At 39.8% G+C, this 24,628-nt stretch overlaps 1 protein-coding gene across 1 annotated transcript; it reads right to left on the bottom strand.

The window, feature by feature from the left end:
• Positions 1-1,973: 1,973 nt before the first annotated feature.
• Positions 1,974-24,084, bottom strand: Glipr1l2 (GLIPR1 like 2). The gene is made up of 6 exons (XM_028873096.2): positions 23,826-24,084; positions 17,667-17,915; positions 15,315-15,418; positions 10,864-10,949; positions 2,415-2,441; positions 1,974-2,329 (listed from the first exon to the last, which is right to left on the bottom strand). Exons 1-6 carry the CDS (start codon positions 24,063-24,065, stop codon positions 2,049-2,051), a joined length of 987 nt encoding a protein of 328 aa, XP_028728929.2. The 5' UTR covers positions 24,066-24,084; the 3' UTR covers positions 1,974-2,048.
• Between the last annotated feature and the right edge of the window lie 544 nt (positions 24,085-24,628).

Raw genomic sequence — 24,628 nt, 5'->3', positions numbered from 1 at the left:
AACAAGGAAAAGTAGGAACTAAGGGTGCCAGAGCATGAGGTATGAGGGCTTGAGGAAGGCTAGAGATGACACCTAGCATAACATTTGGGAAAGAAGATTCAAGGACATGTGACGTCTTTACCCATGCGGTGATGCGAAAGGCACTGCCGAGCAATTCATTATTGTGTGTGAATAACCAGTATGCTGAAAGCTATAGGACACTGCAATGCAAATTCTTTGATATGAAAAGAGTCGGCCAATTGTCACAATTAAGCATGGTGTTAAAAAGAATTTATAACTATAAATGCATCAGCATGTTCAGAGATTAAGTTGTTATCAGTCCTGGTTTAGTTAAACCATTTTACATATTGAAGTCAGATGTCTCCTTTTAAATATAGAAACAATAATAGCTTCACAGAGTGGCTCTGAGTGTAAATTGCATGGAGGTGTTCCCGGAAGCTATTGAGTAGAATACAAACACACAATAATGACATTCAATTCACTCACTATAGAGTGCATCTCCATGTCTCTACCCGACCCTTTTCCCCAGGATGCAGAGTAGAAGGAAGTGACTTTATAATGGAAAACCACATCAATTTGTAAAATTTAGATGGCTCGGAAAAAAAAAAAAAAACAAGGGAAATTAAACAAGTGGTAAAAATCCTAGAAACTTAGGTCAAAGAGGGTAGTTTAGGCTGCTGGTTCCTTTGTCTGTTTGTGGTTGTTTTTGTGTTATTATCATTTGTCTGACTTAAAAAAAAAGCTTTTAATATGATGCTAGTCATAACTAGAAATGTGCTGTTGGATGTCGTTCTGTATGCTGTCAATATGTGTTGCTCTCATTGGTTGGTAAATAAAACTCTGGTTGGCCAGTAGCCAAGTAGGAAGTATAGGCAGGCAAGCAGATGAGGAGAATTCTGGGAAGAGGAAGGACAGAATCAGGAGTTGCCAGTCAGACACAGAGGAAGCAAAATGACAAGGCAGAACTGAGAAAAGTTACCAAGCCACGTGGCTAAATATAGATAAGAATTATGGGTTAAGTGTAAGGGCTAGTCAGTAATAAGCCTGAGCTAATGGCCAAGCAGTTATAATTGATATCAGCCTCTGAGTGATTATAAGTGGCTGCGGGACCATGGGTGAGAGAGATTTGCTGGACCATGGAGGGCCGGGTGGGTCACTGGAAATTTTCCAACTACAGAAATGCCTAGACTTTATAAGAACAGACGCCATTTTGTATATTTTGCCAGGCTAAAATTTTATTCAATTAAATTATTAGTATTACCATTCATTTTGTAAACCTTGTAAACTTATTTTTCCTATAAATGTGTAAACTTCTACCAAACATGCTAACTATAAGTGATTACTTGAGATGTACTTTATTGTATATATTTAGAAGCAGCTTTATTGTTTATTTACAATGAATTATTTTTGGATTCATTGGGCCTATAAGACAAAAATTACAGCAAGTCTTTGATGAATTACTGACCACGAAGTAGAAATTACACATTTATCTTCTAACAGAAGGGACTAATATCATGTAAACTATTTCACAAATATACATAAAGTATAAACAATATTTGATGTTTTGATATCACATACAACTGCTACTGATAACTATAATAGGAATAATAAAAACAAGCTAATATTTACCAAATGGCTATTCTAAACTTTGAGTGGTCCTAAGCATCTTACATGGACAATTTCATTTAACTTAATACTTCAGATACTTGTTAACTCATATAAAAAGTCTACACAGAGAGATGGAAATATAAATATTCCTTCTTCTTATCAGATACCAAAAGAAAATCTTAAGTCAAGTTTTTGTTGTGTCTGTTTCTATTAACTGTTCTCTGTGTCTTTAAGGGCTTAATATTTTCTGTACAATGCATGCTTTGTATTTACACTGTTTTTGTTTTACAATTTAAATTTGTTAAATAAGTGTAGAAAAGAAATGAAAAAATATCACAAATGAGGCTTGTATATTTTCTTCTTAAAGTTCAGCATTCTACTTTTCAATGTTTTGGGATTTTTTTCTGTTGGGCTTTACTGAGGTCATCTCCTCCTTATCCTTAGTCTTCTTCCTCCGTGTTGATCTCCGTCTCCTCCCTGATCTCTGTCTCTTCTTCTTCTTCTTCCTCCTCAGGTTTCATTTCCTCCTCTGCTGAAAACATCTTACTCTCTGAGAGTATCTTCTTTTCCTTTAGGATATCTGGGAATCGAAACTGTATTATCAAAACAACGATAACACAGAGCACAAAGCATGCTAGTCTCAGCGAAAAGATGAACATGCACAGAAGATCACACACGAGTGGGCGGGGCACTTCCCAATGTGGGTACCAGAACGGGTAATCTGTAGATAGAGAAGCAGTTGAAGAAAGCTAGAGTTCATAGAAAACGCTTAATCTGTTTAAGAAAGAAAGGACAGCAATACATACATGTAGCTTGGTCACGAACTGCATCACCTAGAAAGAAAAATAAAGACTATAAAGAAATAGATACTTTTTTTTTGTCCTATAAGAATTTTCTTAACAATACTACCACCACTTTTCATGCTCTTAGAATCTAGGGCAGTAGTTCTCAACCTGGGGTCACCTATCAGCTATCCTACCTATCAGATATTTACATTATGATTCACAACAGTAGCAAAATTACAGTTATGAAGTAGCAATGAAAATAATTTCATGGTTGGGGGTCACCACAACATGAGGAAGTGTATTGAAGGGTTGTAGCACTAGGAACATGGAGAACCACTGCTCTATAGTTTTTGGTGCAATATTCTTTTCAGTACAAGACAGCCTGGTTGGCTACAGAAATGCATGGCTAAGGAGATACAGATTCTAGTACTGATGATCTCTCCAAAGCACCATGTCACCTTAGCTAAACACTTCCCTTCTACCCTCTAAAGACCCTTCCCACGTTGACAAGGCAGAGCACCACAGCTCTGCCATCTTTCTCCACTTATATCACTCCAAATTAATATGGATTTACTCATTTTTCATGTAATTCTTAGTTTTCATTGTGGTTCATTTTCATTTCTGAAACAGCAAGGTTAAGCCTACCACCTGGGATTCATTGAAATTAGGGTTTTTGTTTTGTTTTGTTTTGCAATGAGATAATTACATTTGAAAGCAAACAACTTCCTTTTCATCTGCTCAACTGAGTGGAGAGGGTCAGGTAATCATTTCCCCCCTCTTATTGACAACAGATTCTTTTCTTACATGATACACCCTGAGTAGTTTTCCCTCCCCCATTCCTCCTAGTCCCTCCCCACCTGCCCTCTGATATGGATCCCCTCCCTTTCTATGCCAATCATCCTTGACTTCTAGTAAGAGGATAAACTAGTGGCCACGTGGAAAGTGCAGTGCCACCGTGGACTTTGTCTTGCGTTGGTATTACCTCTATGGTGAAATTTAGAATTTATTTTTCTAGGGTCCTTGGAGATGACCTGCACTCTGTTGCACCTTTGATGTCACTTGGGTATTTTGGTTTTTGGTCCCTCATACTTTATGTGGTGACTCTATATCAGAGCATCTTTCCAAAAAGAATCCTTCTCTATATGGTTTGTAGGTTCTTTTACTGCTGTAGGGGTATTGGACTTAAAGAGCCTTTAGTAGAAGCAGTGATGCCACAGAACCTTCTTTCTTATCATATTTCTTCACGTGTCACCATTAGTTTTTATTTTTCATATTATTATTCTTATTACTATTAATATTATATATATATATATATATATATATATATATATATATATATATGGTTTTTTTGAGACATGGTTTCTCTATGTAGCTTTGGTGCCTGACCTGGATCTCACTCTGTAGACCAGGCTGGCCTCGAACTCACAGAGATCCACCTGCCTTTGCCTCCTGAGTGCTGGGATTAAAGGTGTGTGCCACCACCACCCAGCCTTCTTTTATATTTGTATTTTATTAAATATTTAAACAAATTTAAATCTATGTACAGATATATTGTTTATCTGCTTTTGAAGGAATATTTTAGTCTCTGTGTGTGTTTATATGTGATATCTGTGCACACATGCATGCAGGCACCTGTGGAGGTTAGAAGGTGCTGTGTCTCATGGAACTGGAGTTACTGGTGGCTTTGACTTACCTGCCCACTAAAGCCAGTGTCTGCCAGCTTTTAAGTCTTATTTTTGGCCCTGGGATATAAGGGCTATGAAAATACAAATCTATATCATTCATCTCCCATTTTATTAATTACATAATTTTTATGTTTTGTTCTTTTTATTTTTTGGCAATTTTATATATGTACACTGTGTTAATTATGTGTCTCTCTTTTTCTCTATTTTCTCTCTTTCTGTTTTTTTGAGACAGGATTTTTCTGTGTAATAGCCCTGGCTGTTCTAGAACTCACTCTGTAGATCAGGCTGGCCTCAAACTCACTGGGATCCATCTGCTTCTACCTCCCAAGTGCTGGGACTAAGGGTGTCCCATCACTACACCTGGCTTAATTATGCCATTTTTAAAAAATCTTGCTACAATTTTTTGTTACGTTTTGCTTGGCAATAATAATGGTCAGATTTTGTTTGGTCTATAAATTATGATGCAATTCTTACAAATGTCTTTCACTTTACTCCCCAAACACCACCCAATTTTCTGTTGAAGGTCGTCTTCAGGAGTTTGTTGAGGAAGCTCTCACCTGAGCTATTATGTATGCATCAACAGGTCTTGCATGCTCCCAGAAAAAAATTGTCTTTAATTGTAAACAAAATTTAGCTATGTAGAGATTGTTGGTTGACTCTCTACATGCAAAGGCAAACTAGGCATCGTTCCACTGTTTCTTAGTTCTGAATATTATAGTACGGGAGGTGAAGGCAAATCCCTCTTTTCCCTTCAGTGAGAATGTCACCTTGCCAATGTGGAATCACCACAACACTGGTGCAAAGCCAAAGCTTTACTAGAGAGCTGAGACCAGAAACAAGAATTCTATGAATTCTATCCTCTGTGTAGTTTTAGAATTCACCAGTCATTAGAATATATGCAATATATGGAAGCTGTAGGAGAGCTAGATAGCCTAATTCTGAAGGGATTGCTGCAAGCCAGAGGGGGACAGGAAGGGACACAAGAGTCACAGTGGTTACTCAATAAGAGAACTGAAGGTTTTGTGACTGCTTCTCTGCTATTACCATCCATACAAAACTGTACTTCCTGTGTTCTCCACTTCCCTGCCAGAATGCTTGTGGTTGCTGATTCCTTGGGCAAACAGAGTGCTACACAATCTAATAAAGGATTTTGTATTTCGGGTTGCATGCTTAAAGGATTCTTTCTCTTCCGCTGATACCCATGAACTGACCAAGTATATCAACTACACACTGGCTTTGTGGCACCCTTTCATGGTACAGTGTTCATTTTCAATGTTTGGAACTAACATGTTTATTTCTAGAGAGAAGGTGATGTACTTTCAGTGCACATTTATGCACCTGTCCCTACTTATATTTCCTGCTGTTATTTTGCTTCGGTTCTTCAGATCCTACCACTGTTTGAGTCGGACTTACCAGTGTATATTCAAAATGTTCTCTTTGGCCTTTAATTCTCTTAACTTCATATTTCAGTCACGACCCATGCAGTGTTTACTGTTTTCCAGTATCTTGGTTTCTTGTGCTATTTCCAATGTGATTTCCACCATGTTTCCTTGATAGGCAATGCTTGACTATTACAAATCTGTCAAAGCAGTTTTGCTGGCTCAGGACAGACTTCTTACTGTGAACATACCATTTTCTTATTCTGGCAATGCAGCAGGAATTGTTAGAAGGTCTTATTAATAAGACAAACCTGGGGCCAGGTATTGGGGTGAATGCTAGAAGATCAGAGAACAGCCACAATATTAAACATAGAGGTTAGGCAGTGGTAGCACACGCCTTTAATCCTAGAATTCCAGAGGCAGAAATCCCTCTGGATCTCTGAGTTTAAAGCCACACTGGAAACATCCATGCACTGTTTACCTTTGGATTATTTTCTTACAATTCTGAAGACAGAAATATGCAATTGTAATTCAAGGAAGCCCAAGCAACCTTTTGAACACAAGGCATGGATAACTTCTTTGCCTCTTCCTAGCAATGGTTCCTGGCAATCCTTGGCATTCTTTGGTTTGTTGCCTCACCACTCCATCTTCATGTGGCCTTTCCTCTGGGTTCTTTCTTTTTCTAACAAGGATGCCTATCGGGGACTCAGAGACCACTCTTGTTAAGGACCACCCCCATCTTAACCAATAATTAGTAGTAATTACTTGTTAATTACTGGGCTACCTTTCCTCAGAAGGTAATCTTTACATTCTGGGTAAATATAAAACTAGAAAGGATTATTCTTTCAACTGCAGATGACCTCTCGTTCTTCTCATTGGTGGAAAAATGTGCATGAGTGGTTGAGTTCAGGCTATGGATTTTGGCCCTATGTGTCAGAAAAGAACTTCAGAGTGTGTCTCTCAGGTCTGCTACCTGAAGCCTTGAAACAAAAAATTTCACGTTGAGAATGTGTTCCTTTGGCTTTGAATCTGCAACTGCAGACACAGTCTTGAAATCTGACTACCTATAGATCTACATAGTAGAGTGACAGAAATGACTCATAAGTTTAATGAAGATGAAACATACTTCTTCTTTCTTCGGGTTCTCAGTGGTTTTTAAAGAGAAAGGGGAACAGTCAAACTTAAGTACGATTTAGCAACCAAACTTTCGGGTCTGGCTCCAAAGAAGATGGTAGGAACATATTTTAACTTTTCTTGCCCATTGGAGAATAAAACTATACACTTAGCATAGAATTCATGGCACAGCATTAGGATAACTTTGATGAGCAACAATCTAAAGGCAGATTGAGAGAGAACATCAGGACTTAGAATGCCAACGAATTGGTATGCTTACTGGCTTTCCCATCTCTCATACTTTCCCACTGAAATTCAATACTTCCTCCAACTCTGTGGACCCTCTGGTATGGGCAGAAGTAGGCAAGTACTCTGGCTTTGGCTGAAGGAGTAGGAAACAGAATCTTACTATTCAATGAATGAAGAGGAATCACTAAGTTAGTTTTACCATCCTTTTCTTCATTCACTCATGGCCCAGCTCTCAAACAGGCTGGGAGCAGTGGTGGGGGCAATGGAGAGAGCCAGCAAGAAGAAACCCAAGCCAATCCTCTGAGGGGGAGACTTGTCTTCACCATTTCATTGACCCGTGGCTTCAAGACTTCAGGCCAGACTCCTTTGCACATCTGTTTGCTTGTTGCTTTGGCCCTGAACATGATTCAACATTAAAAGTGGGTTCTATCACTGGAAGATCCCAGATAAACTGCAAAGGGTTATATGCTTGGAAGAAGAGAGGAAGAGCGTTTATAAACTGGATGGTGGATGTGGAAGCATATGCTAGTCCTTGGAAGGTGGTAGTCCAGGCTACCCTGAGAGACTTTGTAAAACAAACAAAACCAAAACCAAAAGGCAATAATAAAAACCCACCTTAAATGTTGATGAACTTTTTGGATCATCTAGGTTGGATACAGATCTGATACTAAATAGAATGCTAAAGACTTTGTGAACTGAGCTAATGTATAAAGAGTTTTCCCTGTGTCTCTAAGTGACTGGGCTTGGACTGGTGGTAGCCTTCAAAAAACAGAAACTGAGCCTCCGAATGACAGACCACAGAAGAAAGCAGTTTGGGAATCTGGACCTGAACCTAGCCACAGACTAAGAAATCCCCAATGCCAGGCATAGGAAATTCTCTTATGAGTTCTTGGTCTGGGGAGACCAAGAGACTTCCAAAACATTGTAGACTATTGCTATTGCCCTTGGTTGCATCCCAGAGGTTGAAGACACCTATTGCTAAAGACACTATGTATTTCAGACACAAGACCCAGAGGACCCAAGCTACATCTGGCATGAAAGCCTCCTCCTTGAGGAACAGCTTTCATGGTACCAGAAGGCATCAGCAACCTTCCAAGGGAGGGAAGCTGTTGGAGCCCACCGAGGATTCCTAGTGGCTTTACCCAGCAGGACTGCATGAGAGGATGATTGGGCCACAGGCCTGGGGACCACGTGTTTGGTGGGGTCTACACTTGGTTATATCTAGCAAGGGGGAGGTCTTTTGTCTCGCCCCCTTGGCATTGTTATAAAAGTCCTTTCGAATAAAGTTCTGGGCTGGTGGGTTTTGACCCAGGCCCTCCTGAAGCTATTCTCTATTTCTGTCTTTCCTCTCATCATCTAGGCACCTCTTTCTATCTAAATATTTCCCACTTCTCCTTGCTCAAGAGTACCCTGGTCGTAAAAGTGGGGGCTGGTCCCCCATAGGGAGCCACCAATAGTTCTACCCAGTTATGATGCCTATGGCCTACAATAATGACCAGCATGGCAGAATAATCCTAAGGACTAATAGTGGTACTTGGTTACTGCCAACGTATGAGTTTGAATTTAAGACCTGCTCAACAAGAGGGAAATCATGTCTGGTATTGGAAACCTAGGCAACTACCTGGGGTTAGTGAGGTATGAAACTACATACATGTAGGAGGAGAAACTACAGCTATATTTTACTAAATTAACATAATTCCTAAACGTGTTCTAAACATATATCCTTACACCAGAGGTCAGTACAGCTCTTACCCCTCAACTAAGAAACTTCTTTTTGCAAAGGACAGAGACCTTCACGGAAAACTGTAACTGACCAAAATGCAGAGACTAAACGCTTGTGTAGTGCCCGGCCCCAGCCGATCCATCTATAATATAACTCCTGCACCCAGGCTCAGAGAATATAGCAGAAGGAATAGAAAGATTGTAAGAGCCAGAACAACACACGATCTCCTGTGAGATTTCATCTAGAAATGCCAGGGAAGCTTCACCGCTGAAGTCTCAACAAAGCCGAGGCAGTAAGACATGACCAAAGACGATATAACATGGGAGGACTCCATAGAAACTCGAGATGTCAGAAGGGTTTCTGAGCTTGGAGGGTGACTAACAGACTGACCTAAGATCTCTAAAGAGAAAAAAAAAGTGCAATAAAAAGTCACAAAAAAAGGGAGCTTCAAGGAACCAACTGGAAACAACAAAAGCTCTCCTATATATGTCATAGAAAATGCCAGAAGGAGAAGTAGTGAAGTGATAGAAAAAAATAATGGAAAGGATTAAGGCTTGGGACTTAGAAAAGTTTGAAAAAGATGTAAAGGATAGGTTTAGGAAGCTGACTGTACGGTCCGTAGAATAACCCAAAAGCAATCCACATCCAGAACATTGTAATCAAATTGTTGGAACTTAAGACAAAAATCTACCTTCAAATAGAGTCAGAGAAAATGACATTCCTATAAAGAAACTTAAATAACCAACTGGATTTCTCATCAGAAACCATAGAAGCCAGAGGGAAGAGTCATGGTATTTTTGAAGAGGCAAAATGAACAGAATGCTCAAGAATTCTGTGTTGTCCAGCAATTGAGTAAAAAAGAAGAAATGTCTTTAGGAATGAAAAAGAAGAAATCCGGACATAAACAACTGGAGGAACTCTAAGGGAATTGATTGCTAGCAGGCCTGTTGTGAAAGAATTACTAAAGTGAATTCCTCACATAAGAAGTAAATGATGTCAGGAGAAAGACAAGATTAGGAATGAAGAGCCAAGAAGAGGCCAATATGATAGATGAGCTGTGTAAATATAGTAAACGATACATGTGGGCCATCAGCTCTTCAATTCTTTTAAGTATAATTGAGAGTTGAAAGTAAAAGCATGCCAATGATGCCGTTTTCAAGGTCTGTACAGAATAATGTAAGTCAACTGTGGGATATATGAGGAGGGCAAGGGGATCTCTATATTCTATTTAGATTGATTCTAAATAGAATGAAATGTTAACACCAGGTGGTGGTGGCTCATGCCTTTAATCCCAGCACTTGGGGGGCAGAGGTAGGTGGATCTCTGTGAGTTCGAGGCCAGCATGGTTTACAAAGTGAGTTCTAGGACAGTCAGAGCTACACAGTGAAACCCTATCTCGAAAAACAAAACAAAACAAACAAACAAAAAAAAAAACAACAAACAAAAAACCCCGAACCAAACAAACAAACAAAAAGAAATATTAACTAAGTATGTAGTTATTACAGAAAGAGCTACTGAAATTCTTATACAGGGAATCAGTCATTGTAGACGAGTTGAATAGAGTGTAAAAAAGTTAAAAAAAAATCAAGAGAAACATACAAAAGGACGTAGAAAGAATCAGTGAGGAATAAGCAGAAAACAAAACAGGAGGCATGTGAACACAAGTCACCTGATTCCTTATTGGTGGTCTGAACGTACCATATGTTAGCAGACATTTGCCTATTTCTCCAGGAGAACCAGGAGACAGCAATGTTAATGCACATTCAACACAAAGTGTTCTTGCATGGAAACTGCCCACGACTGTTGTAGTTAGGTATAAGGATATATATAACATTCTTCTAAGTGGTGTATAGCCCAGCTTTAGTTCTATCACTGGACTGTAAGTTCTTATATTTGGAAGAAGTAATAGAGAAATTAATCAGACATACGTTCTAGATTTTTTTTTCCCTCTGAATACTTTAGGAACTTTCCCCCCAGGGAGGGAGAGCAATAAAAAAGATTTCTTAAATACGTTACTGAACTATTTTTATGAATATTTTTGGAATATTCTTTTCTTTACAGCAGTCATTGCCAAAGTGGCCACTATTGAAGGAGTTAGTTGTGAAGTTCTTTCTGAGAGTAAACTGTTAGTTCTTTCCTTAATTCTGAGATTTTTTTTTTTTTTTTATTTTCCTAGGGGGAGCAATAGGGAGCACGGAGAGCAGAACGGGCTCTGCAGTTGGTGAGTTTGATAGGACAGTGACAGCATGCGAGTCGGGGTCAACGTGAGCAGCACGCTGCCTTCTCACTGTCTTACATCTTACGGATTTATTTGCTCTTACTGCATAGAAAGTCTGTGCACTTGTCGCGAGGGGCACACTGACTACAATGCGGCCCGGCTTCATAAGGCCTCCTTGCCAGAATTATCCTAGAAAAAAGCAGAAAGGAAGAAAAGACTTAGTTGTCATGCTACGTACTGTTAGCTCAATTTCTGTTAATTATATTATGGATTTACATTAACGAAATGGCGTGGTTCCCACGTTTAACTATTTTAAGAAGATGATCTGGTTAAGAAAACAGACTCACCTCTGAGTGGACAGACCGAAGAGGTATTTGGACATCAAGGTTCATTGCAGCTCTTTTCACACTGCTAAGTTATGAGACCAACCGAGATGTTCAGCCACCTAATTGGACTGAAGTCCTGATTGACAGGAAGGAATTCGTGCCTGGAACTGTTTACTGGGTCATCTACCTATGGCTGGTGAGTCCATAGAACCTAGAGACTGCCCATTACTGCCACGTGCCTAAACCAGCGTAACTTCGAACTGCAGTTGAAAGACTTATCCTTATACCCATAGAAAAATGTAGTTTTCACTCTCATCAAAGAAGCTTCTCTAGGCAGCAGACCAGACTATGTTGGCTGTCCTTGGTGGTCAACTTGACTCCATCTGGAGTGAAGTTCAATTCAGAAATGGAGGGCACACCTGTGAGAGATTTTTTCTTTTTTTGGCTTGGTTTAAAGTGGGTGAATCCACTTCTAGTTCCGACCTCTGAGGTGAGAAGACACGCGCCTTTGATCTGGATCCTGGAGTGGGAGACACTCCTTTAATCTGGGCCACACTTCTGCTGGACATGGGAAAAAAGGCTTTTGCCTTTTGAGTGCTTGCCCTCCCCTTGCTAGCACATCCATTCCTTCACTGGAGAGCCTGCTTCTCTGGGATCCTAGCATATACTGAAGACCAGCTGAAAGATCCAGCCTTGTGGACTGAGCAACTACTGGATTCTTGGACTTCCATTCACAGGCAGTCATTGTTGGATTAGCTAGAATGCAGCCTATAAGTCATTCCACTAACCCCCCCCCCCCATATATAGGTGTGTGTGTATGCGTGTGTGTGTGTGTGTGTGTGTGTGTGTGTGTGTGTGTGTGTGTTCATCATGTAAGTTCTGTTGCTCTAGATAACCCTAATACAAAGACCATTACAGAAAGCCACAACTGGTCTAAATGCAGAAATCAATTGACTGTGGGGTACCTGCCCCCAATTAATACCTTTATGATACAACTTCTAATTAAAGGCTCAGGTAACTTTGCATAAAAGGAACAAAAAACTGTAAAAGCCAGTAGACCAGGACATCTGCTACAAGATAGTCTCTTCTAAAAACAAACAAAATAGGACATGAAGTGGGAGGTAGGAAGGGGGGGGGGTCCTCAATGGGAGTAAGTGTGATCAGGATACACTGTATGAAATTCCCAATAAGTTACTAAAATAATATTTGAAAAATAATGATAGATTACAAACCACAGGATCCTCTACATCTGTATATGCAAGTCTTGGGACACTGAATACTATGAGTTTTATTCATAGTTTTCTCATATGGAACAAGGTGAGCTTTATCTAATCACTAGCATGTTTTTAAAGCAGAGTTTTCTTTGGTTGATTACAGCACAAAATCAAATATTTGAAGTGTGAGATTCTGCTTTTGCTTACCCGATGTGTGTGTGGATATGTGTGTGGATGTGTGTGTGTGTGTGTGTGTGTGTGTGTGTGTGTGTGTGTGTGTGTTGAGGGGTGTATCAAGGAATACAGAGCTTTTAGCAAATGAGAGAAAAGCTTGGCTGACATTCAGGGAGCAGTTGGGAACCCAAGTCCCAGAGCTTCATGGGACTGAATTCTTGATAACATCCTGAATGAGTTTGGAAGCAGGTTCTCCCCCATTGATAATGTAGTGGACACACTGAGTTTGGTCTTTGCGTCCCTAAGCAGTAAACCCAGTCAGTCACATGTGAATAAACATATGACCTCTGAGTCTTGATATAAGTGGATGCTGTTCATAAGCACGGTGTTTGTGGTATTTAATGTGCAGTAGAAGGCCTGTCCATATGCTAAGCCCCTACTCCGGATATCACTGTCTGCATCTGCACTAAGGTGATACCCCGATTGGATATGCTCTCTCTATAGTCTACGCTCTACAGAGCACCCAGACTAATCTTCTTTTAACAAAAGAGCCATTCTTTATAAAGCACACATGAGATCATGGTAGTCAATTGCTTATGACCTTCCGATGACTTTGCTGCTCTCTAGAATCAATCTTTAACATGGCATTGTTTTTCTGTTTGGTCTACTTACCACATACTCTTCACCCCGACTTCTAACCATAGTTACCCACTTCTCAGATGTGCTAAATTCACACAACTGCAGAGAATTTTAAAAATTAAATTTTGTTTATTCATTTATTCATTCGTGTGTGTGTGTGTGTGTGTGTGTGTGTGTGTGTGTGTGTGTACATGCACACGCACACACACATGGGGGTGCCATGGTGTATCTGTGGAGGTCAGAGGATAGCTTTAGGGAGTTGGTTGTCTCTACCAGGTAGGTTCTGGGATTGAATTCACATAGTCAGGCTTGGGTAGCACCTTTACCTGCTGAGTGAGTTTAAACTTTCCCACTTTTACAACTGAATTTAGGTTTCAGTCCTTTGAGAGGGGCAAAACAGGTTTCTCTCCCAACAAAGGGCCCTTAGTCAACAACACCCTTACATTCAGGGAGGAGGGAGAGAGCAAACACAAGGCCTGAGTCAGCGCCACAGTGTCTCAAGGACAAATCCTGCAACCCCCTTCTGAGTCATGTCCTGACGTGACCAAACTTACTCAAGCATGTCCAAAAATGGTAAAACTGAACCCCAGGCAATTAAAAGTATACTAATGTAACTGCTGCTTGCTTGACCATTTGAGATGACCTAACTGTCCCTGAAATTCCCCTAGCTGTGCTTCAAAGGAGCCTGCATGCTCCTCTCAGGGTCATTGCCATTTTGTACAGGTGTTCCATCCTTCACGCTGGTAAATAAACGCTCTTTGTTCTTGCATACTATTTGAATCTGGAGTCTTCCTTCAGTGTTTTCTCAGACCCTTACAGAGCCATCTCAATGGCCCCTGTAATTTTTTAATGAAACTCTTACACATGGAATATTCTTTATCTATCTTCTTATTTGGCTTTCAGCTCAAATGCTATGATCTGGGACTTAGTTTTCTTCCATACCAGTCATATTCATATTCTTTCCCCCTAGCCCTCCACCACATGGGTGTTTTGCCTACACGATGTCTGTGCTCCATTTGCATGTCTGGTACTCACAAAGGCCAGAAAAAGGCATTGGATTTCCTAGAACTGGAGCGACAGAGTGCTGGGCATTGAACTTGGGTCCTAAGGAAGAGCAGCCGGTGCTCTGAGCCACTGAGCCATCTCTCCAATTCCTATCCCAATTATTATTTGTTTCCTCTTGGTTTTTATGGCATACTTCATTGCCTAGTTAAAATATAATTTGTGTGCTTACTTACTAAGAGGTTCATCTCCTTGCTGAGACTATTATAAACACGGATGGCTTTTCACTGGGGAGGAGCTTCCTAGGTTTACTCATCATACAACACAATTCCATTGTTTTCTCTATCTAGGAGAAAACAACCTATAAACAATGAGATCTGACTTCCTTTCTGTTTTCCTTCCCTTCTTTTTTTTCTCTCCCCACTCCCTGGTTTAGTCTCACAGAGTATTCTTTGATCCTGAGAGGTAGTCAAGTCTTTTTTTTTCCACTTAAGACATTGATTAGAATATTCCCCTGCCTAGTTGGAAGTTACAGTCCTGTTACTAATAGCATTATATGACTCGGAGCTTCCAAACAAGAGTTTTTCTGAGATGAAGGTGATTGGGGAGTAGTTACTTGCCCTAAATGGCAGGTGTTCAAGTATAAAGAAAATAGCCCTATGAGGAGTAAGTAGAAAGAATTCAAGCTTCCAGTGGATAGTTTGATTCAAAGACTTTTGAAGAAGCTCTTCTGTCTCCGATATTAATGAATCCTTGCATGATACACTTTAGCCCAAACAACCATCTTGGGTTAGCAAAGTGTACCTCATGTTACAAAACTACAATCTTTCTAACGCAATTCTTATTACACAAATTTCAACCGAGCCGAGTTTTACAGCTTTCATTAGTGCTATGAGAATACACCATTCTGGAAAATAACCGAAACCCTGCTGCAGCTCCTCTGGTTATTATAACTAGTTACTGCTAAGCTTCTTTCCTATAGGTGGTAACCATTAAAGAGTGTGTAAGTAAAGCCAACTTGCCCAAGGTATGACTTATTTCTTATGAAATTTAGAACATTTCATCATGAAGTCTTCTATTAATATATCTAAAACTTTAATGGCCAATAAAGACTTCAAACACGTATTACAAGTTAGGAAAACTTAAAGTTGAAGTAGTCTCATTTTATTCTTTTTTTTAATTGCTTTAAAATCACTCACCCTGGTGCATAATTGCATATGAAAAGTGCTGCATGTAGGATACCGCCAAGTCTTTTACATGGAGTAACAGCACAACCAACTTTGAAGGAATTGTCCCAAACAAGCTGAAATAAGCATGTCAAAGAAAATGTAAATTTTATTTAGAAGTACTTATGCTATATACACTATATTCCATTCACACAGAATCTTTAAGAAATTCAAGGACTATCAAAAATTGGTTTTAGACCCAGGCAAGAGACTGTCATGGATTTAGGGAGCGTTTCCCAAATGTATTTACATCAACACTGTCATAGTTTCATATTATGGGAACAGCCGAAAAACACTGATGCTGGGCAGTGCTCTAAGCCAGTGAAACTTACATCTGACAAAGTGATTTCCCAGTACTAAGTTAAATTGGACAGTTTTAGGTCTTTGGCAATGAGGAAGAAAGATCAGAGAGAGAGAAGAGGAGAAGCGTTGTGGAAGTGGAAGTTTCTAGCAGAAGGGAGAAAAGAGGACTATTAGTGCTACAGATAGGAAGGAAACAAGATGCAAGTCTAGCAGTGGCAAGGCATCTATCTACCTTTCCTCCTGTAGAGGAAGTTGGGTCACAAAATAAAACATGGGCTTTTCATTAGGAAAGACCTAGAAGAGATCTGCTCCCTATAACAAAAAACAGACCCTGAATTACAGGGGGTGGGGTGGGGTGGGGGTAGGGTAGGATGGAGTAATGAGAGACATTCCAGAAATACTCTGTGTGATCTCAGTATTAGTAAAATTTCAAGTGAGAAAAAAAATTATTCTTTTAGCTCATAATGTGTGGGGAAGCGGAGCTATTTCTGTCTCCTCAATTTTTAACAAACTTTTGTTGTTTTCAAATTTTAATTCTTAAAGACATATAGTGATATATTAAAGAACAGAGACAAAAACCTAAGGGTAGACCACTTTTCAAGTAACATGTGTGAGGCCATGGGATTTATTCCCACTACTGCAAAAATAACAAAATAATATAATAAAATATAAGAGTTGAAGCAAAGGCTGCCTGGACAGTCACGCAAGGTTCCTCTGCAACACTGGGGCATCCATCTTTGGCCTACAGACCTATTATATCTGACACACTTTTCTGTGAAGCAGGATATTCTGAAGGGCCTTCCTACCTTGTCTTGGCAAGGTTTGGCAGTCTTTTCTTTTGTGTCCTGCTTGCCCGATTTGGACAGTACACCGTCAGCAGTCAAGGCAAGGGCACTTTCTTGTCCAGTGGCTCACTTTTGCCACAAAGAAAGTAAACTCCATAATGGAGTTTCTTCAATGCCCATCATCTTCTCTGAAGTAGATTGGTGCTGCCAGGAGCAGACATGTCTCATTGTCATTAAAAAAAAAAACCCTATGTTATTAAAATATCTTAAATGCTATATTCTGTAGATCTCTGAAGTGTTTGAAAATGACTTGTCTATCTAAAATATATATCTCTGTTTGACCTTGAAAAAAAAAGAGTTGAAGCAAAATCTAGCAGGTCCAACAAAAGAACAAGAATGCCTTGGTGGCTTGAATTGCAGAAAACAGTAAAGTAACAGGAGGGTGATTAAAGTTTCATAAAGGAGTCTAGCTTTGCTATCCATAAGAAGGAGGAACTGATAAAAAAAGAATGGATCAAAAATTCTTTGAAGAATTCACTTACTAGAAAAGAAAGAGTAGAGTTCAAAACTATGAAGAAATCTCAAATTTGTTTTACATGGAATATGATATAAACTGATTGAGAAGATCATGTCATGTTTCAAATAAGTTCATGTTCATTCAAAATCTCTTTGATTTCTGACATAAACACTTATTGAAGAAACGAAGCAGGGTCATGTTGTTTTGAGAATCTGTGAGTAAAAAGACAAGGTCTCTGTTCTCAGCACAGTATGAGCTATTTCAGTTACTGCGTAAAATAAAAGCGAGGACAGAAAATTAAAGGTGGCTGAGAGTTGCTGGAGGGTAATGGGGCACCTGGAGTGCTGGGCTTGGGTGGTGGAAATATACTAGAAGTTGGCCAATTAGCTACACAGTCTACATACTCTGTGGGAACGCCTTTTATGTTTGTGCATGGTCAGTAATTTGTAAGTCATTTTCTTTAAGAGTTTTCCTTCCATTTCTACCAGGTTCTAGCTTCGGAACAACCCCCTTGATCTTGAGGTATGCAGACGACGCCTACTTCTTGTATGATTCACGTAATAGATGGAATGGTGGACGTTTAAAGGCATAGAAAAGATTAACATTTTTATTTTATTAAGGGAGTAATTTTGTCATGTGAGCTTATAAATTTAAAACAGAAAACTAGTTAAAGCAATTTTAAAAATTTACTAATTTAATAACAATACACAAATCAGATACCTGAATATAATGGGAGCAGTCATCATCAACGCAGGTGTTGTTGTGAAAATTATAGCTTTTCCTTTCCTCATGCCAACTTTTGATAGCGATACTTGCAGTAAATTCCTCTTCAGGACCAACCCACATGTTTTCGCCAACAACGGTAAATTCAGGATGGGCCTCATGGTCTTTGTCTAAATGCGTATTACGTTGATACACACATTTTTTCCCCCATGCTCTAGCAGTACGTGATAAAGCTACATCCCAAGTCTGAAAATAAACACACACACACACACACACACACACACACACACACACACACACACGAGAAAACAAAATAATTAAAAATAATGTTGTCTTAATGCTCTAATTTATTTTCTTGGTGTTTACTCTCTTAGACCAACTCTTTCTTATTTACGTGTTTTTTACTTTTTGTTTTCTGAGCAATATTTGTAGGAAAAACTTCTTTTCAGGTCATCAAAAATAAAATGACTACTTCCCAAGGCAAAGCCCAATAATATGTCTGTAACTTAAATAGTCAAGGGAAAGATTAAACTAATCATTCTAATACTATTGCATATAGCCTTTTCAGGATTACATAATAAGCTTACATAGTTTGATCAGAATACACATTTTTAATGTTCTGTATTTTGTGTCCAGTAAATTAAAATATCCATCTAATAACTATTTAGTGAGCACTCATTATATATAGAATATTATTTTCAGATATAAAATGAGAAGTCAATTATATTTGGTCCTCAAGTTGCTGTATTCCCAGCCCTGAGGAGGCAGAGACAAGAGGATCGCTAGGACTTTCTGGCTATCATTTCAGCTGAAAACAAAAAATGACACTAGATTTAGGGAGAAACCCGGTCCTAAAGAAGTGAGGTGGAGGGAAGGACACCTTACATCCTCCTCTGGCCTCTGGGCATATACTTCTGGGCTCACACACAAACATCAGACATGTGCATGCACACAAACACACTCACACAAACATACATTCACACACATACACAAGCATCACATACTCACAAAAGCACACACACACTCACACACACACACACACTCACACACACACTCTAGTTTGTGTCAAGCTCCTTTGATGTTTAAATTTACTCATAAAATATCTCATCAATAAATACATCCAACTGCCGACTACTTATAGCACCACATGAAATTCCTTTCCCATAAGCTTTCTGACAACTTTCTATATTCATTGAGTTGTTATCTTAAAATTTCCTTTCTCACGTGTAGCAACTGGTCATTTTACTTTGGAACAAAATTATGATTTCTCTTCTGAGCATAACATAGTGAGTCTATGGGCTGAGATTTATTTTCTCAGCACCAGATTACTGTCCACACACAGGCCATTGTTTCTCTAGCATTTCTTTGCAGAGAGCTCAAGGCGACAATCATAAACGGATATCTGAAACTTAACCTGCCCTAGTTGTAAGGTAAAATGTTACTAAAAAGGTTTTGAAAAATACTTTTTAGAAAGATATATTAAACATTTAAAAAATTAAGCATCCTGTCAATTTATTTTCCTATTAGTCACTCACTGGCTGCCAGCATAGCAGAATAAATTTGGAACTTGGTGAGAGATGCTGTCTCAAAAGAATAAGACCGAAAACCCCGGAGGAAGACACTGGATGACCTCCTCTGGCCTCTATATACTCTCAAATAAATATGCATACATGTACACCTGCACACATATGTACAAACAAGCATATACCACACACATAAAGGCTTTACAGAGTGAGAAATGAAACTTATCCTGGATATAGAAATCTGGAACTTATTATTCATAGCCTGACGGAGAGAACTACTGAAGGATGTATTCTGCAGAGAAATTTAGAAATGACTTGAGTCAAATAGGACTCATAAAATCAGCATGCACAATTACATGCATTTACATACATTAATGAACAATCTGAACAGAAAAATTGGGCACATAACTCCACCATGATAACACTAAATAATAATAATAATAATAATAATAATAATAATAATAACAACAACAACAACCTTAACCAAACTGGACTTTTTTTCAAAACCATAGAATGTTGCTAAAGAAAATAAAAGAAGACACTAAAGAAAAGACTGGTATCTGTGGCCAGGGGCTTGGAGACTTATTACTGAGATGCCCTCACTACACAAAAACGTTCTGTAAAGTAGTGTGGCCTCCACCAAGAGCAATTCTGAGGGACTCTGAAGGGGTACAAAATAGGATTAAAAAAAAAAAAGTCCTGAAAGAAAACAAACTCAGAAGAGGCCTTGGCAGACTGTGGGGTGAGATAAAGAGCTCCGAAATAAATTCCTGCACACATGCAGGAAGGAAAATGGTTTCTGCATAGGCTGCCAAGACCATTGAATGGACAAAAACCAGCACTTTGCACCAAGCCTTGGGAAAAATGGATATCCACACAAAAAAGAATATGATTAGGCCCTTATCTTATATCGTATCAAAGAATTAATCGAAAATAGATCAAAGACCTAAATGTAAGACCTGAAATTGTTTTGTTTTGTTTTTAAGAAAATGTAGATGAAAACTTAATAAATTGGATTTGGTGATGCTTTTTCTAAGACAGTACCAAAAGGACACGCATAAAGGAAAAAGAGTAGTTCTCATGGAAGTTCTAAGACTTCTTACAAATGTTTATTCTTATTTTAACATGTATGTTTTGCCTGCATGCACATAGATGCACCACCTGAATGCCTGATGCCCAAAGAAGCCACAAGAGGATCTTTGAGCCCCCTTGGAACTTGAGTTACAGTAGTCTATAAGGGCTGGGAATCAAACCCAGGTCTTCTCCAAGAGCAGCACGTGCTGTTAACTACTGAGCTATCTCTCCAGCCTCAGGTTTAAGAGATTTACTATAAATAGATAGGCAACCTGTTGGGAGCATAGGAATGTTAAGCACACATGATTGTCTTTCCAGTGGGAAAGATGAAAAACCTGTTCTTCCATCCAGAAAACAGAGAATTGGAAAGGATTAACTGCGTGGTGATCTGCGTTATCTGTTGGGTCAGGCTACATCAAGCTTACAGTTAAGACCAAAGATGGCTAGTAATCTAAATGACCTTTATAGCCAAAGGCTCTCCCAAGCTCCCACAACCAGGACTGAGGTGGCTAATAACCCAAATGACCTCTATGCTATCTACACAACTGAGACCAGGCTAGACCCTGAACCTATCTTCTTGGAAGAAATGATATGTATCCTGAGTTGAGTTTCATGTACGTATGCTTCCTTGTGCAATGGGGATTGTTTTACACCAGGAAACTTTTTCCAAACTGCACTGGGCTTAAATTTAATACATTGGGAATCAACTGCCTGTTACTAGACTCCCTAAAGTCTGATCCAAGTCAGTCTGCATTGGATTTTCATTCTTATCTCTGTGTGGTTCGCTTCCCTGCATGACACCTGCAGGGACCCCCCCCCTGAGCAACCCACATAATGAGAGAGCATCTGTAGATTCTCCTGTCCCACACCTGCCTCCCTGCTCCACTCCCTGCTCTGTCATCTCCACACAGCTCTGGCCTACCCTCTCATCTCCCTCTTCCTGCACACTTTTCTTCTTTCTGGGTGAGGCACACAAAGGAAAGCACGGGAAAAGGGGAAAAGGAAGGGAAAAAGGAAGGAAGAAAATACTGAGACAAAACTCAGACAACTTTGATTTAGAAAAGAGAGAAGCAAATTTTAGGGTCTAGCCTTTAGCTAAACCTAAAATGTACCATGTCAAAATTTAAATTATATGATCTAGGCTCGCAGGTCTGGTGTTTTTTGTTCTTCTTAGTTAAATATTTTATGGGGTTCAGAGGTCACAAACCCAGCTTGCAAAGGTTATGCTAGAAACCAGTGTTTCCTGTTGGAGCCCACAAAGGTTTCCTAGTGAGATCTGAGCTTGATTTACCAGCAGGGCTGCATAAGAGGATGATTGGACCATGGGCCTGGGTACCAGGTATTTGGAAGGGTCTATATTTGGTTGTATGTGGCAGGGGGAGGTCTTTTTGCCCCTCCCCTTGCCAATGTTATAAAAAGCCCTTTGGAATAGAGTTCTGGGCTGATGGATAAGGATCCAGGTCCTCCCGAGGTTATCCTGTATTTTGTCTTCCTTTTCATTGTCTAGGTATCTCTTTCTAACTAATATTTCTCACTTCTCCCTACTCAAGAGTTCCCTGGGTCGTAAAAGTGGGGGCTGGTCCCCCCCAGTTTCCTCCTGTTAAAGAGGGAGGATACTTCAAAGTTGGTGAAACAGTGATAAGGAGTGGGAAATACAAATGCTGGCTGGGGAAAACAAACAAACAAACAACAAAAAAAAAAACCAAAACCATCATCAGCAGGTACGATGATGTGAGGAAAATACTGACTTCACAAGACAGAGAAGGTGAACAAGACAGACAATAGAACTAGCATTTCAAAGAGTAGCATTAGATCCTGAAAGACAGCTCTGCACTTGAGTTCCATCCCTAGAGCTCACAAAGCAGGACAGAATAGATTCTGCAAGTTGTCCTCTGACCTCCACATGCTTGTCATGGATTGCACACACACACACAAACACACACATACACACACACACACACGTAAAATAAAAATTTTTAAATCTAATAAGGATTTTTTCACAATTAACATTAAAAACCCTATTTCATAATTAATTTAGGAAATGATTGAAAATATCCAAGCCAATGAAGATGCATAAACATAACACTTGCATGTTGCTGGTCTGTGTTGTATCTGCCAGGCTTTAACAATAGTAACTGCTACATTTCAATTTTTTTTTTTAATATCATACTCCTTCAGAAATTTTTGTTGAGGAACTAATCCTCTAGACAGAAAAAGACATCTGTGGGCATGGCACACCTATGTAATTTATAATGTAAATTAGAAATGCTTAATTGGCTAATAAGGAAGAGTTATTTAGTTGCTGGATTTTTGTCATCATTTTTAATGACTACCATGAAATCTCCACAGCAGTGAAGGAGGGAAACAAACAAAAACAAAACAAAACAAAAATGGTGGTTTTCTCTTTGCAAGAGTAAACAAACTAAGGGTCTGTGCTAGGGTGAAGGGGCCCCAGGACACTCCTAGACTCCCCTCGGCTTCCTAGTCCTTATGATTTCTATGTAAGAATTCGGGTGACAGGCAGCTTGTAGTGCAGAAGACAGGGAGAGCCGACAGCCTGTGTTCAAGGGATGAGGATGGGCAATGCCCAAGGGAACTGTTGTGCCAATCTACCCTTTAGACAGGCTTTATTTACTTCTGGTCTTTAAAACGAACAGCTTTCCTACGGGGCATTTTCCTACCCAGATGTCTGAGAGGCCCACTTAGACTGACAGCGAGGAGTCGGAAATGTCCTTTTCTTTGTCATAATGTGTCCTCTTGGATTTAAGTTTAGATAAGAACCAATTAACGACTTTTGGGGCACTTCAGGAGTCACATCTCTTCCAAAGGCTAGATATGTCTCGGGTCCCATTCTTCCGACTAGTAACTAAGAGTCCTGCAGCCTGCAGCCCTGGGCTTTAGAAGCTGCTAATTATGATGGAGTCTCTCAGCCCTAATGCCTTCTGATCCTGGTAATATACCACTAGCTACTCAACAAGGGGGCTAAGACAAGCTCTTGGGAACAAAGTTCAATGCAATGATGAAAACAAACAAACAAAACCTCTGAAAACTAGAAGCAAAGAAATGGGAAAAAACCGCATAATAAACACGGTTTTTGTTGTTGTTTGTTTTGTTTTAAGTAGAAATCATGTGAAAATACTCACAATGGGGAAAAAAATCCAAAATTTTAAATAAAATAGGATCTGACCTTAGGTTCGTACCCCGAGTGTCTCACTTCCTACTAATTCAGAATCAAGGATTCTCTCTTTGTTCAATATTGTTACTTGATTGATCATTGATAAAGTTGCATTGATTCTTAATGTTTCGGGGAGGGGGGAACAGTTGCATTAAAATACAATTTTTAAATTGGTGTCCCTTAAAATTTGCACCTCCGGGGAGTACCCCAACTTCTTCCACACTCGGTCCTATGTAAAACCATGGAACTGATCATGTCTCAGAGCGACAGTGGTTTAGATATGTATTGTTAAGCTCAAATACGTTGTGCTTCTCTGGGTTTCCCCACACTTTCGAGCAGTGGCCTGGGTGGTGGGAGGTTTGGGATCCAGCCTCCCGGCCTCACCATGAAGCGCAGGTTAGACCCTTTGGGGAAGACGCTGCCTCGGATCTCATTATGGAGAGTGATGTACTCGTTGATGAAGTCCACGTTCTCTTCGTGAGGCAGAACGCCGGCGTTCAAACCCGAGCACATCAGCAGGATCCACAGCTCACACAGCCACAGCTGCAGTACAGACCCCAGCGTCAGGGGCTGAGACGAGGACGGAGCACCGCCCACCGCGCACAAAGGCAGGGCAGCCTTCATGGTTACCCACCGAGGAGGGCGAGCCAGTGCACATGCGCCAGCCCCCTACCCCTACCCCGAGACCTGCCAATCTACGGGTCGGCAGAGGGCTCAGAAGTGGGAAGAGGAGGAGGATTCATGATAACTGCTGCTGCTGCTGCTGGACCAAAGTCAGACTTGAGTTAAACAAGCACGTTTTTCACAAGGCTAGTTGAGCGGTATCTAGAATTGTTTTCTGACACTGAAGAGTGCGTCTTCATTTACTAAACAAACATTAATTTGGACCCCAAGTGTTGAATGTTTCCCAACTGAGATACCTTGTAATTGTGCAAAGGGAAATAGTCATTCTTGCCGTGTTACTGACGGGCATCCGGCTCACTTTAAAAAAAAAATTTTTTTTTTTCTTATCTATTGAGTTGTGAGTGTTTTTATTGTTGTCTCTGTTAGGGACAGAAGATTCTCTTTAAGTCTTATCCAAAAACATCTAAAAGGCATTGTCAAAAATTATCTTTGATTCACAAGATGAAAAGCAGTAAACCGACACAAGATGATTTCAGCCGTGCCTTTATTCATTCAGTGTATAT

This window comes from Peromyscus leucopus, chromosome 18 (assembly GCF_004664715.2).
Source record: "Peromyscus leucopus breed LL Stock chromosome 18, UCI_PerLeu_2.1, whole genome shotgun sequence".
In the NCBI taxonomy this organism is placed as follows: Eukaryota; Metazoa; Chordata; class Mammalia; order Rodentia; family Cricetidae; genus Peromyscus; species Peromyscus leucopus.
Note: the sequence above shows the minus strand (reverse complement) of the source record. Positions and strands in the feature narration are given on the sequence as shown.